Genomic DNA, 17,770 nt, shown 5'->3' on the forward strand with positions numbered 1-17,770 from the left:
TCTTTAAATAAGGGCACAGGAAAGTGCCACCTTTGACATTACATGTAAGAGCGGCAGATAAAACCTCTCCCATAGTATTCATTCCTATCACCCAGAATTTATCACTTTCATGGTCTGGTTGCAATTAGGTGTCCCAGGAGCGCTCCTCAGCTGCTCCAGTCCAGAGTCAGTGACCTTGGTTCTACGGTTTGAATTCACTTGAGCTACATCAGCTTAACTCTGTTTCTTTGGGAACGCTGACGTGCTCCTTTCCATTGGATCTATCATACAGCCACTAACAAGAAACAAAATGATGACAGTGCCTTAAACTGTCATCGCTGGTTTTTAATTGTTCATCTGAACCCAAGAATGTGCTGCAGTCTACAACGAACCCGTCTGTGCGTGTCACCATCTATTTGCAGTTTCGGGGGGGCCCGGCTCTTGAGACTGAGGGATTAAAGGGGAGAGAGAGCAGTGCCTGAGAAGAAGCATCTCTTCCTCGGGGGTCGAGAGCCTTTAGTCAGAAATGGGGTCCAGAACAAGCCAACAAGGAAAGACTTATATCAATAGTTAAAGTCAAATCCGCACAGATCCTGGAGAAGCCGTCGTGTTGCATCCCCCCAACTAATGGGTGAGCGAATGCACAACCATCCTCCTGCAGTTTTCCGAGAGTTTAAGAATTCTGGTTTAGGTTACTTCTAATTTTATTCTAATTACTTCTGAGTTGGCCAGAGTAAGGCTTATATGACAAGTTTTAATGGTGATGCTGGTTTGTCAATAGTGTATCAAAGTTTTGTATCTTTTTGCCATTAAACTAAATCTTTCTAAGCTGCTGTGATGGATAGGGAGTAGCATGTATATTTTGCAATTTTGTATTTTGTTCAACATGGTACCTTTTGGCATGACACTGCAGACAGTGTGCAGTGATGTGTACATAAGTGAGAGATTTTCTGTAGCCTCTGAAGCATATTTGGAAAGTTGTATTTAAAGATTAGCTTATTAATGTTGTGTTTCAGGGACATGTAGGTAATTACTTTTACAGCTATAGATGGGTGGTGTTGTCTTGTGAATGCAAAACAGGTTTCTTCACTCTGGCTGAATCAGCTCTTTGTGGTTTTTGATGATATTAACCAGTGACTTAGAAGCGTGCCAGCGACGGGCAGGTTTTGCATTCCCTGTTCCTCTGTAAAAGCACGGGTCTTTTTCCCCAGTGCTCCCAGGAAGACTTCTGCAGGCCAACTGATAAGACTCCCTCCTGTGCAGGTAGATGCAATGTAATGAGATTGGATGTGTGTGCTGGGCTTTGTAAATAAAATGAGATTGACCCCAGCCATTATCTCATTTATCTCATTTACATTGTAAAATCAGTATCTACACTATTGATTAGAGCATAATTAGTTAATTATAAACAGGAAAATGCAGAGTGATGTAGGGCTTGAGCACAGCCAGCTGTACTGCTGAAAAAAAACTAATAAAAACAATCCAAGGGCATGAGCAGATGGAGATCACTTTATTAAAGAACAAAGCAGGCATGTTTCAGGTATGGAAATGCCTAATCAAGCTTTCTTGCTGTGAAGATGTAGCTGACCTACATGCTATACTTTTATAAAGGAAAAACGTTTTCTCTTATTCTTTTTTAATTTATTAGCCTACCTCCTTCAGAATTCACCTTTCTTCTTCACACCCCATTTTCACCGTATATAGTGGGCATATATCTATCCTCATTAATTGCTGGAATGAGGAACACGGCGACTTCTAATTTTGATGCATAAAGTAATTTCAGGCTTGTTAAAACATTGATAGTAAGCAATTACCTGTCAGTTAGAGGCAATTTAGGAGGTTAGGTTAGCCTGTCTTTGTGTGGAGCTCTGTTTTTATTTTCACAAAGTTTTCGGGACAACTGCTAGCCGGGCTACTGAAGGTGGCTGTGAACTTAATTGCATTTGTAAATCACTTACTGAACCACAAAAAAAGTTATCCACAAATAATAGCAAGATACAATGTTTGTTAGTTTAAGGACTGTTTTGAAGATGTGACCTTGAATCCACAAGGGTACAAATTTTAACTGAACCTTTAAAGTGGAGGAAGTGGTTTCTTTCCTTTTTTTTTTTTTTCCCCCTAGCCCGATAGTTTAACTTGTACTATTAAGCCACCTTCAGGATGGAAGTGGATGATATTTGTAAATGACAGCGCCGTGTGGCTCCTTTGCTCTGTAAATGTCCGTATGGTGATTGGTAGGCGAGTGCGTTTACTGAAAGGCTGTGAGACTGTCGGCATGACACCTTTTGTGACCCAACAGTTTCATTCTCTAATTAAGTTGAAAGTACTCCTTATTTTGTGGCGCTTCCTTATTTTCTGAATCTGACGGTGGATTTTCTATCATTTTGTGTTGCTAGGCAAAAGAACACAAGTAATAGTATACACTTAAGGGCTTAATCTCATTTCACCAGTGCCATTTTAACCTAGGTATAAGGTTTTCATTGGGAATTCGCAATTAATAATGCCAGTTTTGTTTTCTGTACTGTGATGTGTGTAAGCCTCACATTTTGTCCCGAGTCAGTCTCAGCAGACGAGAGTTGCCAGACAGCTCAGGCATCGTCTTTAACCAAGGTACAGCGTGTGTGCATCCGTTTCCCCAGCATCAAGCTCTGGGAACTTCAGAATCAGTGAATTTGTGTTCCACAAGACAGAATTTGTGTTCCAATAAAACGCAGTATGAAGGAAGTATTTAAAAATATACTTTCATTTTTATCTCCGTGCAGCTTTTTATATTTTGATCCTTGAAAATACGCTTTTGTTATTTGCATTTTCGCAGCTGTGCAGATGCAGATAGAAGCTATTAGTATCTGAAAACTTTCATATAGATATTTTTAACTCATTCTAGGAAAATGCAATTTTTCTGCTGCCAAACTAAACAGCTTTGAGGTGATAAAAATTAATGACAATAAATATTAAAAACATTCAGCTTTAGAATGGTGCCTCCTGGTCTGTATTTAATTTCATAATGTTCTGGTTATTTCAGCCCAGCCTTGCTGACTCCCTCAGCGTACTTCTGAAACCTGGCTGAAGGTGCAGTCAGGAAATGCCACCTTCTAGATACAAAATGGAAAAGACGTAAGAAGAGATGGCAAAGCATAATTTTAAAGGGGAAACATTCTCTTTTGAGTGTGTAAACACTTGTGTTTATAGACAATCACTTCAGAAAAAAGAAATCTAAATTAATACTGCTTGAAGTCAGATGCGGATTTTAGGATTAAGCTCTGAAAATACACTAAATCAGTTAGAAATAGCGTGATGTTTTATTTTGTGTTACTTAGGGGATCCCAAACAGTTTACAAGAAGGGAGTTCTGATAAGCGCTGCTTAAATGCAAGCACTTACGTGAGTCAGATTCTAGATATAGAAATAGGTTAGTAAAAATATATTCCTTTACAGATGAGAACATTGAGGCTCAAAGGAGGCTTAATCTTTTGCTGAAGGTCACATACGCTGTTGGGATGTAGGAGTGTAACCTATCTCATCTTCCACTCTCAACCTTTTATTATTTTAATATGCCTTTCACAAGAAATAAAACTGCATACAGTCCTAATTGTAAGTAATATATTTCTACATTAGAACACTTCTGTCTTTGAAAACTGAGAAAGGTTTCACTTTTTAAGTGTTTTCTTTGTCCTGGAATTAGAATGAGTTATTACTGAACAATCCTAAGGATATAGTTTGTAATACGGTGTATTAAATATTATATACCAAAACCATGTCAGTCCAATGTTTCGTACTGTGGGTAGGTAGATTATTGCTTTTAATTTCTACTTAGCAGAAGACAGTCCATGCCATACCCTTACCAGTGCTCATGTCTTACACGTAACTGCTAAAAACAGAAGGCTTCCCTAGCGAGCACAGCCTCGACCGCATGGGAAAAAGTATTTATTTAGGTTAAGCAATCATAATCAGAAAACGGCTACTTCTTTTTATTTGGAGACTAATCCCTGGAGAAAAGTCACGTGAACGTTTTCTTCTCTTAGTACAGCAGTATGTTCGGTGGGTTGAATCCTCTTTCCGTGGTGCCCTGTGTGTTCTGTTGATAAATTATATCCCTCTGTCTTTGATCTGATGATGCCTGTGCCATGCTATTATTGCCATTTTTGGTGATTTTTGTGTTTGCGTGTTTTGTAGAGGAGAAAATGAGCGGCCAGGGAAGCAGAGAAAGAAAGTATAGAGGATTTCTTAGAAAATTTTATTTTTAAACGTTTACACTATTTCCTATTTTTGGATAATTTATATTGGATTTAATTCGGAGTTTAACAACATTTAATGAAGAGAATATTGCAAAGTAAATCTGAAAAAAATAGCTTTCTTTTTCACACAAAAGAATACAGGGGGATACACAAATAAAGTCAAGTTCAGTAGGATATATGAAAATCTCTATTTGCTTTTGAAATCTGGTTCTCGTTTTGAGCATATTATTGTACTGATTTAAAAATCCTTTTGTGGAGCACTTGTTACACTTCAATGCTGGTACATTAAGAATGGGTGAACAATAGCTATAGCTCTGTTATATGTTTTGAGCTTTTTATGTGGACTATACATAGTACAAAACCCTAAATAAAGGTTTATTAAAAAAGAGCATAAAGTTGTGTGTACGTAGGGCACTTTTATAAGTGAAAGATCACAGTGAAATCCTTTTAAATTAATGCTCCTTTCCAGAAAATTCAAAACGAATCAGAAAATAGTTGTGTTTTTATTTATTAACCACATAGTCCTAGTGTAAAAAATATAATTCGTAGCTGTAAATTATACTTGAGTTGTTGAATTTGTGAGCAAACAATCCACAGTTTTCCTTGAAAGAGTAGATGTGTAAATGAAAAACTATGAAAAATCAATATTGTCACTGTCTAAAACAATCACAAATTTCTAAAAATAAATGTCAATGAATGTCATTGAAGTATCTAAAAAATTAGGTGGGTTATACATTTTTTTTCCTTAATTTGCAAGTTTCTGAAATAATATCATTTATATAAGATGATGACAAAGGTGATGTATGAGTGTCTGCATCAGAATATTCCGAATTAGGCATAACCTACTTAAAGTGATTGTGTCTGAAAATAGCCCGTATAGAAAATGGATTTTCTGTGTCGTGATAATAGATCAGGAAATCTTGTGCTGAGAATCACAGGGAAGCTCAATCTAAAATAGTATAGAAGTACCATTTAGATACATGTGTATAGATATATTTCTTTTTGTTCTGTTCCAGGTGTGATGAATGCAGGCTTTGCTACCATTTTGGCTGTCTAGACCCTCCCTTGAAAAAGTCTCCCAAACAGACTGGCTATGGATGGATTTGTCAGGAATGTGACTCTACATCCTCCAAAGTAAGTTAATTCATCCTGTGAAATAGTTGGAAATGTTCTGGTTTCAGCAGCCTTACTTGGCGTCCGAAGTTTTTGTTGAAATGCCGTGCATAGGTTTGCTCTGAAAAACAGTAGAAGGTCATAAAATAACGATTTCAGATTCTCTGTAAAACAGGTAAAAAACAGAATGTATGCGAAATGGAAATATTCTTAATCAATAAAGAAAATTGAGAATTTTATTATCCCAGTTAAATGCTTTCTCTTCACATTACGTTCTCTCTGAGAAAGGAGTGAGTATGGGCACTGTATCAGGATTAGGAACAAGTTGACAAGTGAAAGTATTTCAGGAATAGTACAGAATATAAACCTCTAAGGACGGAGATAGAAAATACATGTCTTTCTAAATAAACGAAGATGATTTGAATTACTAAACCTGTTTTTTCCACTGGAAAATCACATTAAGGTTGTTAATACTTTATATTGATTGGTATGTCTTGATCAAATATAACATTTTAGAACTAGAACTTAATTTTTCACATGGATTAACTCTCTAATAATATTGATAGTAACAGCGTGCTTCTGTAGTACCAACTTTTCAAAAAATAAAGATTTTGATTCTTCGTCTGCACAGAAGCTTCTTTAGCACTGGCATTCTTTTATGTCATCACCATATTCTCTGAACAGACACTTTCCAATTGATTTTCAAAACTGGATTTATAAATGCGCCTGATACCTCAGTGTTAAAATAACAGAGCATTCTAAAAGCCTTTAAAATTTTACAGGCTATTCTGCCACTTCCTTTGTATTTCACAGAATTTTTTAACTTGTAAGGAAGCAACTCAGTATTTGAATACACAGGGACAGAGCTATGCAGAGATGTTGTTAGCATATTGGGATACTTAAGCTCTTTCATGATGTTACTCTTAAGAATAGAATATACAAAATGTTCAGAGAGAGAGAGAATTTTTTGGCTTGCTGGTGTCCCTTTCCAACTGGAAAAATATGGTATTCAGTTTCACCTGGGGGGTTAATCAAATTGTTCTTCCGCAAGGAGATATGAAGACAGACATCGGAAATTAGCTGTCCACTGCAGTTTGGACATCGAGCAATCTTTCTTGAATACCACTTACACGCAGTTGACTTTCCAAGAGTGAATTAAAGTTGTTATTGAATTTCTGTCACCTGCTTAAACTTAAAAGGGGTTCTTGATAACGTTAGTTAAAATCTTCCCTCTCTTGTTTTCTTGGCTTCTTCTGAGTAAACAAAAACGGGTTTGTAATTTCTAAATGTGTTTTCCGGGAGGTTAGCACACTGTGTACCAGATGAAATTTTTAAAATACTTTTTCATGTAAATTAAGTATGATTGACTTCACTTAGCGCAGGCCGTGTGTTAGTTTTAAGGTGCGTGTTGAAAAGTACAATATTCTGAAGAGTAAACAAAGTTTATCATTAGAATAATGATATATATTGAGTTATCTTACTGATCATTGCAAATTTAAAAAAAAATGCTTGTTATTTGGTCTAATTTTCCTTTTCATTCATAGAGGCTTTTAATGTGTAAATTTAAATAAAGTCTTTTGCACTTTCAAGCACAGGCAATTTGAATTGTATACAAGTGAAAATGTAATGAATATGAAAGATAGCGAAAAATTGTCTTATGGGGACTCCTTGTGGTTTCGTTTAGTCACTTTCTCGTAGCTTTTCCACAGGGGTGTGCAGAGAAATTTCTCTGAAAAACTATATTGCTCTCTATGCTTTAAAAAGTTTTTTTTAATGATGTAGCTTTTTTTTGTTATATTCTATACTGCATAACACATTCAAACAACATCGTGTTGAGTTAAACTCCTTACAGACCTTCCTTACTGCGTACATGTTATTTAAAGGTTTAGGGCTTAGTTTATGTACTTAATCACTCTCAAATTCAATATTCTCTATGGCTTTGGGATTGTGTATTATATATCCGCGATTTTGCCCAGCTTTTCACAGCCAGGAGGAGCCAATATGATAAAGGCTTTTTCCACCCATTACTAGAGGGGATAGTCTCTCAAATGTGTACTTAGAGCTCAGAAGAGGAAAACCGTAGAGAAAGTTGCATTGTTTGCTGCACTCTGCCTGACCTGTGGATGAATTGCAAGCCTCAGCTACCAGCAATTTCAGTCTCTCAGCCCCTCACTAAATCCAATTCTTGGTGTGTCACAGTGAAGTTTCGTGTATGGATTATAGGGCAAAATAGGATTGAATTTCTAGCTTCGGCTAAGAAGGCTATTGTTTAATTTTTATTCTTTCAACTTTGTTCATCTGTTTTGATCCAATTTAAATCACTGTTATAGTACACATTTTAAAATTCCCCAACAATATCTTCTGTAGCAGTCTTGGGCCTTGAAAACAATTGATAGGTAAATTACACTCTTTCATTGACGAGAGAGATTATAGTGCGTGGCATGTAATGGTTCAGTTAGTTTTTATTTCTAATTATGAATTTCAATTTTAGACGTTCAGGAAAAGTTGCATACAGCTGACAACGAATAATGTGATTTTATTTTCAGATTTTGCTAAGCACTTGCAGGTGTCAGCAGTACAGGAGATGTAATTTAGCGGTAGTAAACATATGCTTTAAATTGTTATCTATCACAAATGTTGGACAGGCTCCTTCCATTTTGCTCATACTAGTCACAGGACTCTCCAGCAATAGTGTCAGTTTTTTCCACCAGCGTAACATATTCCCATATTACCCTGCCTGTCAAATAATAGACAGACAGTGACTTTGCTGTAGGGCATGAGGGCAACAGCTTCTCTGCTGGTAATACTCGCTGTCACTTTTATGGAATGGGTGATGCTCGCTACTAAGGTCTGACAAGCTCTCTCATCTCAAAAACATTGTAGATTTTGTTACATCACATGAAAGCTGAAGCAAACCTATAAGCTCTCCATTTCTATAATGTTATCCATCTACCCTGCGAAAGGATTACGGTGCGCTTTCAGGATTGCCAAACAGCATGCTAAATCATAAATTTGCTGATAGTTTCAAATAGTGATATTCAGAATGAATACAGAATCTTATTATAGTTGAATTTAATAAAAACAAAACAAAATATAAATAAAATCATTCAATATTACGATGTGGTAATATTCATTAGGAATAAATGTGGCCTGACCATTTGGTCATTATGTGTGTATGAAGCCTCCTTATTACTGGATGTGGGCTCCTTTCTGTTGCCTTCCATTTAAAAAGTACCGTTTAAAGTATCGCCTCCAATTTAAAAATTTCGCAAAGGACCAAGGCAGCAAAGAGTTTAACCATATATCATGGTGGTTACAATGACCGCGCTGGTTAGGTTTCTATCTGCTCATCTTTGCGTACAATCTATTTTGCAAAATGCTGCAGAGTGTACGTGTCAGGTCATTATTTGAGTGCTGCAAGATCAGCTGCCTTGTCTCTTGACTTCTGTTTAGTTTGCTTTTATTTCATCTTTTTACTGTATTGCATTTTTTCCGTGGAAATAAATTGTCAGTATATATGCATAGAATTCTCATCTAAGCCCCTCAGGAAATATTTGCTGGAACTACAAATACGTGACATGCCAACCCTGGCAAGTAATATTTTTTTTTTATACCTTTTGTGTTGGAAAGCAATCCTGGATTATTTTACTCATTAGCCAAGTAGAAGCATTTATTTGGGTATATCTCACTTTCACATAGTGAACACGCAAATGTAATTGGACACTGCCATATTAAAATACTGGATATAATGTTGGGAAGAATATTTTTAAATTAAAAATAATTGTTAAAAAGTAAGATTTATTTCACATCTCTTAATTTGGTCAGAAGAAAAGAAAAAAAAGGGCAATTAGATTTAATTCCTATAGTCTGTGGAATTTTGTAAGATATAAAGCGGGTGGTTAAGAAGGCCTGTGGGGGGCGTAGAAGTTTCTGATCTACTCGTGAGTTGTGCAGGTGACAATCTCATTATGGTTTATGGAATTTAATCTTTTTCATTATTCCTTTTCCTCAAACTCAGGGAGCATTTTCTCGCAGAACTAAAAAATCCTGATGACAAGCTCTCGAAATTTAGGAAATGCCAAAATTAAGGTGGCATGCAGCGCTTAAAGTCCTTTTGTGGCTATATATGAATTTACAGCCTTCAATTACTTCATGCTGTGATGTTTATATTTTTTTTTTTTCTATAGGACCCCTGCCTTCTCTGATTTAGCTGTCAGGAGTCATTGAAAGGGATTAATGTGGGTTGAGCGTTAGAAGAATATACTACCTGTAGGTTCTGCAAGACATGAAAACTGAAGTGATGATTTCAGGAACAGGAAAAAGAAAGAAGCTTGACCTTAAGTTTGGAGTAGTTGAGTAGTGACCAGAAAATTGTATTTTATCTTTGTCTCATTTCAGAGCTTCTGTGCATGCTAGACAAATTAAAATTTTCAAATATTTCGTAATTTTTTTTTCTCCTTGTTTACTGTTCCCCAGCTTGGATCCCTTGGTCCAACGTGGATAATGCTGAATTCTCAGAGCTGCAGTGGGTGATAGTGTAAGCTATGTTTTGAAAGCCCTCAGTCTCCATAATGATGTGGTCTGGACTATTGCAAATTGAGTAACTAATTTAATAGCAATTTTAATTCTTACTCTCCCTGCGTCTTGGCTTCTGTATTGCGAAATGTCGACACTGCTCCCTTATTTTAGACATTTTCCTTAGATTTGGGTGAATTGTTTTCTGGAGCTGCCTTTTCCTGTCCAGTGAGTGCAGGAGGGAGCCGAGACAGTTACTTTAGATTAGCAAGGGTTATAGTTTAGGTGGGATTCTCCTTGCTTGAGTACACACAGAAGATGATTGAATCGGCGTTGCATGGACAGACTTTATCTGGGCATTCACTAAGCGTTTGGAACAACATATTTTCAATGTATCTGTAACATTTTATGTATACAAGGAAACCCTATTTGAATATAATATATAAGGTTGGCACATGGTGGTAGTATATATGCATGCTTAATCGTGTCTTAAATGTGTTTTATATATGGTATATTTTATCATTCAATAGAATGTGAGTTGAAGTAGTTACATTTAAAATACATCGTCCAAAATTAAACCAAAAAAATCCTTCAAGGTCTTTTGTATTAATTCAAACCCGTTTCAGTTGCATATTCTGACAAAGGGTGACGGCAATTGTAAAGAAATTTTGACCCTAATTTAGTCAGCTTACATCAGAGAGACTGTTGCATCAGAGCACCCTCTTTTGAGGACACAACATACAAGCAAACGCACTGCCACCACGGCAAATGGCATCGCAGCTGAAAAATGATAAAAGAATACTGATAATAAATCTGCTTGCTGATACGAGCAGAACATAATAGAATGGAAAAAAGTTCAATTTTTATGCAACATTTTTCAGCCTTCAGTTAGCAGTATTTCAAAGCGGTTTACAGAATAACAAATTGTATGGTGTAATTCAGTGACCGCATCTGCAAAGGTAGAATCTGCTTTCACTTTTACCAGATGCGGGTATGATGATGTATTTTTTTACATGGTCATCAAGGACAATAGAGGAGTTAAACATTTCTGTGTTTTCATATGTTTCAAAGTTGCTTAAAGAGAGTTGAATAATGCAACATAAATCAGATTATGACTTTGGTTTCTCGTGTGACGTGGAAAAAAAGATTTTTATATATTTACATCAACTAGGAAACCTGTGGTTATTCTGAAATCATTGTTGTCTTCTTAGGTTCATGAGGAGCAGTCGAACATTGGCACTGGAATGATTTTCTTAAAATTAAACAAGAGAAAATTATCCAAATCTGTAAGGCTGTGAAGATTTAACGCAAATCCTTACACCACTTATGCCCTGTTTTAAGAATTCAGTAATGCCAAACTTTGACACGGAAATGAATTTCACTATCAAGATAGTAAAAAAAAAAAGAAAAAAAAAAAAAGAGTGAAATTGCAGTGTACGGTAATCCTTATCAGTTGGCTGAAATATTGCCAATTGTATTTTAATATTTGCTCCCCAGGTATCATATTTTAAATATGAGTTGGCACAGTCTCTGTTATTTTCTGGCAAACAGGTATAATACATCTATGTAATGAATAATTTATACCATAAAATGTTCCAAAAATAATCAGCCTTGAAATTAACTTAAGATGGGACTTGATTTATGAATAGCGGATAAGCTCAGCATAAAGCTAGTTGGTATTAAATCCCTGAATTAATCCAAATGATCAGATACTCTTAGTTGGCAGAAGAAGATTCCCGTAGTGTAGGTGGGAAGCTTAGGCTTTAATGAAAAAAAACGTTAAGCACTGTAAAATATTTCTGGAATAGATGCTTATTTTAAATACCTTAATTCTTTTCCACATCAAAATCAATTCTGCCATTTCCAGTACCCCATGAACTGACTGCCAGATCCTCATCATGGACTTCTAGTGCTTGTTCTTCTTCTTAGGTGCAGCTTAACTGTATCAAAAAAGTATAGTGAAAAATGGAAAATACAGTACAACATTGTCTTTCCCATAACCCTGTCTAAACAAGTCTCTTTTGGGCCGGTTACACAGATTGTAGTACATCTAATACCAGCCACGAGTTTAAAGAAACAGGAATACAGGGATCTTTTTCTTAATGAGGCATTGTTGTTCCAAATGCAAAACCAGATTTCTGATTTTGAAGGATAACGCTGGGATAGATCAAAGAGTATTAACTGAAATGTTTAAAAAAATCAAGTACCAATTAGGAGTGTAAAGTGAAGTACATAATTTTTTCTTGCATTAAATGTTGTCAAAACCCAGCAGTTATAACAAGCCTGATAAGAGTCTGTTTTCCCAGTGGTATATTCTCAGAAAATTAAGATTTAAACAATGCACAGCAGTTTTAAGTAAGTTTGGTTTTTTTTTCAGAATAGCCACATTTTCGTGGTACTTGGCCCCAAAATAGTTCAGTTGCCAAGATACATTTTCTTCTTCCCCATAGTTTTTCTTAGCCAGGAGACTGAAGAAATTACTCGCTGCTTAACTTCATTCACTCTGTTTCATAAACAACCCAACAATGCAGAATTTTTTCCAAAGCTGAAACTTTGCACAGTTACAAGTCCTTTTTCTTAATGGGAGAGCAGTAGTACCATTTAATGCCTTCCACAATGCTGAATATCTTGTGACAAGAGCAGGAGCAAAAAATGTTTCAAATACGACTGAAAAGAGTGATTCATTCTGATGTCATCAGACACACACACCTTATACTACCTTTAAAAGGAAGCCAATTATTTTTTAAGAGGCTTTGTGAGCATCTCACAAATCACATTATTACTGAGGTAGTCCTGCTTTTCATAAGTTGTCTTGACAGCTTTGCTTTTTTGCGCCTAAAAATATGTTACTGAAGGAGAAACAAACAGAGATGGGTGAAATTATGAACAAGCTGGGTCATTAATTATCGCTTTGGTTAAAGTACACACCCATGTCTAATTAATAAAGTGCTAGACTTGAGAAAAAATCTAAAAATAAAAAAAAAATAATAAAAATAATCGAAATTTAAATCATAAACACGGCATAGTGAGTATACATTTAATGCACCTAATCTGAATATACACCATCTTGTATTTAAATGTCTAAACCTCTAGTTTAGATGTGGGTTAGATAGAATAACTATTAACTACTCTAAGGTAGTAGTTAAGGAAGCAAAATCTCTTCATGGGCAGCTGTTAGAAATGCCACTGCTACTCCTTGCCTTCTTTAGGTTATGCTTCTAACAAAGTCTGCTTACGATTACGGTTTATCTGGGAAATAGCTCTTCTACTGAATTATAACTTAACTTCCTAAGCCATGACAGAATGAATTTACAGCCTACACCGCCCGCTACTGTTGTGCTGAGTGGCAAGGAATCTCGGCTGGGACCTCTCTGCAATTGGGAAAAATCCAAAAAAGCTGTTAGCGTCGTCTTTGAAGTAAAGCAGCTAAACCTGGTTTTATGCTAATGCAGCGTGAGAGAATAAAAAAAAACGAGAGCACTTTTTCAGCCCTGAGCAGCACCCCGCAACAGGAGGATTTTATACCTCCTCTTTGGTGTGCAGCTACGCGTACTCTCAAAGGATGAGAGAAGGCTGGCAGAGGAGGGGTGTCTAGGAAGGACAGGGGGAATGCTCGCTCCGTAAAGAACGGGAGGCTTTCTCTTTTTCTCTTTTGAAAATCAGTTTCTAGATATTTACAATGTCGAGCAGCATCGTGACAATGAATTTTATATATGGAAGATACTATGCTGAAATGTAAAAGACACGGGGATAGGGGTTTAAAGTCAGGTTTTCTCAGTTTTACAGTCTGTTTTAAGTGAAGTCACAAAAGGAAGGTATAAGCATGTGAAAGTCACCAAACTGTAGCTGCCAAACCATCATCGTTTACAGCGCTGATACACATTCACATCTACTTCATCAATCCAGTTGTCTTCCTACTTCCAGAGTTCCTAAAATAATGAGCCTTTTGACTATCGATAATTAGGGGCTTCATGCTGGCAGTGGAACCATAAACAAATTTACCAATAAACTGTAATTGACCATTGCTGCTTCCTATTAACAGCCCGATTGGAAATTTAGATTGTTATTTACTTAATTAGTAGAACAGATGTTGATTTTGAAAGCGTCTGAAAAAAGTGTGAATGAAAAGTTTGTACCTGACTTCTGAATTTTTTAACCTTTTGAGCCTCGATGAAATTCTTGGTTTAGATGATACAAGCTGCCAGGAGGGCAGTATCAAAGACCATATCCATTGTGCGTAATCTTTTCTAATTTGAATATTCATGAAGAAATTAAGACTCAACGGAAAAGAGCAAAAAGGCGTGTACTGTGCAAAGGGAATCCTGAGAGATGCAAAGGTATATCTGGAGTCTGGTAGCATCCCATTCCACTCTAATTTTGCAAAGTAGTGTTCTGTTTTTACCAAATTCCTGAGATAAATTTCTTTACCTAGAAATATGTTTCTTACCTTATGTTTTATATAGAACTAGAAGGTACGTAATTAAAGAATTATGTATCTTAATTCCTCACTAGTCTGACTTTATTACCCTGCAAATTATCTTAGCACATCACCTGTAATCATATTCTATGTAACGGAAGAGGGATTAGATCTTTAATTGTTATTCTCTGGGTAAGATCTGAACACATTATCGTGGTTGCCTAATTACCTGCTCATGTTTAGTCTCAAGGTTGATTGTATTTTAAAGTCTTTCAAAGAAATACAGCCATATATGTCGCTCTAAGTAACGTGTCACTCATCAGTAGAAATTACTAATACTGCCTGGGCAAAATCTAATAGTGAACCAGGAGAGGGGGGGAAGAAACCTAAAAAGTGCCATTTTATGAAGCGCTAAGCAAGTAATGAATTTTAGCAGAGTCAAGATTTGCTTTTCGTCGTGGCGTTAGATAGTGGCAGTGAGGTTTAGTCACCATTCTCAAATAGAGATTCTCTTAGTGCCAGCCACATTTAATCACATTTTGCAGAAGACAGCTGGGCATTGCCGATTTGTGCTGCGTCAGCCACTTTCCGTGCAAAGGAGTGTCTCGTCACTTGGATTTTAGCATTCTGTAGCAGAAAAGTTCCCTCTTCTTAAAATTGGCTCAGCAAATAGTTTGTGTGGGAATATAACTGTAAGAGCATTACAATCAGCTCTACCAAGAAAAAGCACAAATACTATGTGGAATTTTAAGATGGCTTTTGAAAAGATTTTTACAAAACCTTTAAAATGTATAGTGCATTGTTAAATTCTGGTGGCAATTAAGTTTATCTTAGATTTTTTTCTGTAAATGTGTCTTTGGTAACGGTTGAAAATTATTATCTGGTTCAGTGGTTTGAAACACCTTTGGGCATGTTTGAAAAGTCTTACGTGTATTTCAGCTGCGTCAGACAGTACCAAAAGACTTCACATACGGAAAACCTTGGAATCTGTAGATATCAAGATTTCTTCTAGCTACTAATCTCATGAAGACAGAAGGGCAGATGGTATCCTTTTAGATGTGGTATAAATAGCCAAAGGAAAAAAGTGTCAAAAAAGGAAATAGCAAGATAACTCAGTATTTATGGAAGGTACACGCAAGTGTACTTAGAGTAGGTTAATCACATCACGTATTTATTTTTGGAAATAGAAGGGCGGTGGCAGATTGATACAGTCATTGACATAATGAATATTAAATGTGTAACCCAGCCTGTGCAATAAATAAAGATACATATTATGTATTAATATTTGGAAATATATTGTTTATTAAATGAATATGAAGTTTGTCCTACTGTTTTCTTCTAATGCCTAATATCTTCACTGCTTGTTGTAGCTTGAAAGTATTGCTGCAGGCAGAGGAACTTCAGAACAAAATGATATTATAAATACTTTTTTTTTTTAATTGCTGGTGGTAAGGAACTTTTTGAAGGCTATTATAAGAGGTCTGTGTTCATGTAGAGATAGCTTCAAGAATCTTGTATTTAAAATGTAACTATGAGAAAATACAAAAAGTTTGAGATATGGGAGATGTGGTTTCTTAATCTGTTAAGTCTCTCACTGGAATGACATATAGACTGATTGTTGTTTATGTGCTTTCTGGGTACAGTGTAGGCAGAGCCTGAAACATCCTTCATATGAAATAGTGAAATATTCAGAAGACAATTTGTACCCTTTCTCAGGTACCCTGGTTAATACACAATGAATCATTTTACCCAGTGACTTATTCTTCCATGCAAAGCTTCAGCTGAAGAATAGTAGGCTTAAGCATAAAGGCCTAAAGGATAAAGGCTTAAGCAGTCCCTTGGGAAATACAATTTTGAACCCTCATAAGAAGAGGAAGATGGAGGTGAACCAAGATCTTCCCTCTGATGGTTGAATGTATTCACCAGTTAATTTAGGGCAGCGATCAAACCGTTTTCTAAAAGTAAGGCATTGCGTGTGCCTGTCTCACTCTTCTTTTTTTAATTTCATTGGGGGGAAAATAAAAAAAGAAGGGGGGAGGAGGAATTGTTAGACCCCAGAGAGCTTTCAGTCCAGTGAATTCTCCAGAGGAGGAAAGGAACTGTTGATTGTCCAGGGTAACACTACTGAATTCTGAATAAAGCTGGTGTTTAAAATACCCTGTTATTTTGAACATTTCCTATTGATTAGCTCAAATGGTTCTACATTCCGATATGCTCACTTTCATAGGCCGTGATCTGAGGTACCGTAGTGTGTATTTGTCCTAGCATTTTGGTTAAGATCAGAAATGCATTTTTGAAAGGAATCACCCAGTTGCCACCAGTTGCTATGCTTTGGTTCACATTATGGAGAGGTCTCAAGAGTCTGCAAAGCAGGTTCCCATCAAGGGACACAAAAGCCGAGGATGTTTTATGTCGGATCATGGGCAGTGACCAAACTGCTCGTATCTCTGAAACATGTATAGCTTTGGTCTGCAGAACTGTTTCTGTCACACCACAGTCGTTACTGGTATGAAGTGACTATTAAAACCACTCTTATGTTTGCTGTATGAAAGGTATATTTGTGCTTCAGCTTCATTGACTACAAGAGTTATTCCTGTTTTGATGAGAGAATTTGTGGAATTCACATATCAGTCATCTCAAGGTCAAAAGCCTAAAAATTAATATAGGGATATATACGGCTAGGGTATCAAATTTTTTCATTTGTATGTTTGTATAAGCACTGTATGCATATGTTATTAGCTGAAAGAATCTGCTCTACAATGTCATTAAGCAACTATATTTAAGAGTAAGGGACTTGGTGTGTGTTTTCTACTACAGATGAGAAACATAAAAAGGAATTTTGTCTCGTAGATGTAATTTAAAAAAAAACACAAAACCACAACCCAACAATAACCCAAACCAGGGAAAATATTCATGCCTCCTAAAGAAAGGCAGTAAAGTTCACATTTCGAGTGAATTTAGCCTCATTATTCCATATAGCATTTACAGCGTTCTTAATTAGGGAAGAATGAGGAATTTCCAGGCTTTCTGAGGATGCTTACAAGCAGCAGCACTAGTTGTGACCTTTCAGTTCCTGTGGGCTCAGCAAAAGATGGCTGATTAATGTCACATCTTAAACTGTGTCAACTGGGCAGTTGCTTCCCTTTTTAGTAAACAGCCCGTTGTCAGCGTAGCTCAGTTTGACAGAATAAAATTTCCTTGTGTTTTAGCTGGCTACTTTATATTAACAGGAGTATGTACCTCTATTTAGTAGTATAAAGTTATATGGAAATTTTCTTTAATTACTCTAGTGACTAGCGTGAATGAATTAAGTCAGGGGCCCACAAAATAGGGTTCGTAACATTTGTTTGAAGCTTCTTAAAGGGTGTCTAAGAGATTATTTAATTTGGCACATTCAGGTGCCAGAGAGGGCCGAAAAGGAGGGTATAAGAAGCATTTTTATAGAAAGCTTTTCTATAGGTAGATTCATTCTTTAAAAATATTTTTATGGCTTTGAATTAATGTTTCATTTT

General features: G+C 36.2%; 1 protein-coding gene across 4 annotated transcripts in view; it reads left to right on the forward strand.

The window, feature by feature from the left end:
* The window catches only part of PHF14 (PHD finger protein 14), a 168,092-nt gene that overhangs the window by 106,444 nt on the left and 43,878 nt on the right, over positions 1–17,770 (forward strand). For 3 of the 4 annotated variants that reach the window (XM_063324913.1, XM_063324914.1, XM_063324915.1), the window contains exon 17: positions 5,230–5,347. In XM_063324913.1, the coding sequence (XP_063180983.1) occupies positions 5,230–5,347 (118 nt within the window). Of the gene's footprint in view, positions 1–5,229; positions 5,348–9,513; positions 9,723–17,770 lie in introns of those variants that run through there. The other variant, XM_063324916.1, reaches the window with a different exon arrangement.

This window comes from Chroicocephalus ridibundus, chromosome 2 (genome assembly GCF_963924245.1).
Source record: "Chroicocephalus ridibundus chromosome 2, bChrRid1.1, whole genome shotgun sequence".
NCBI lineage: Eukaryota > Metazoa > Chordata > Aves > Charadriiformes > Laridae > Chroicocephalus > Chroicocephalus ridibundus.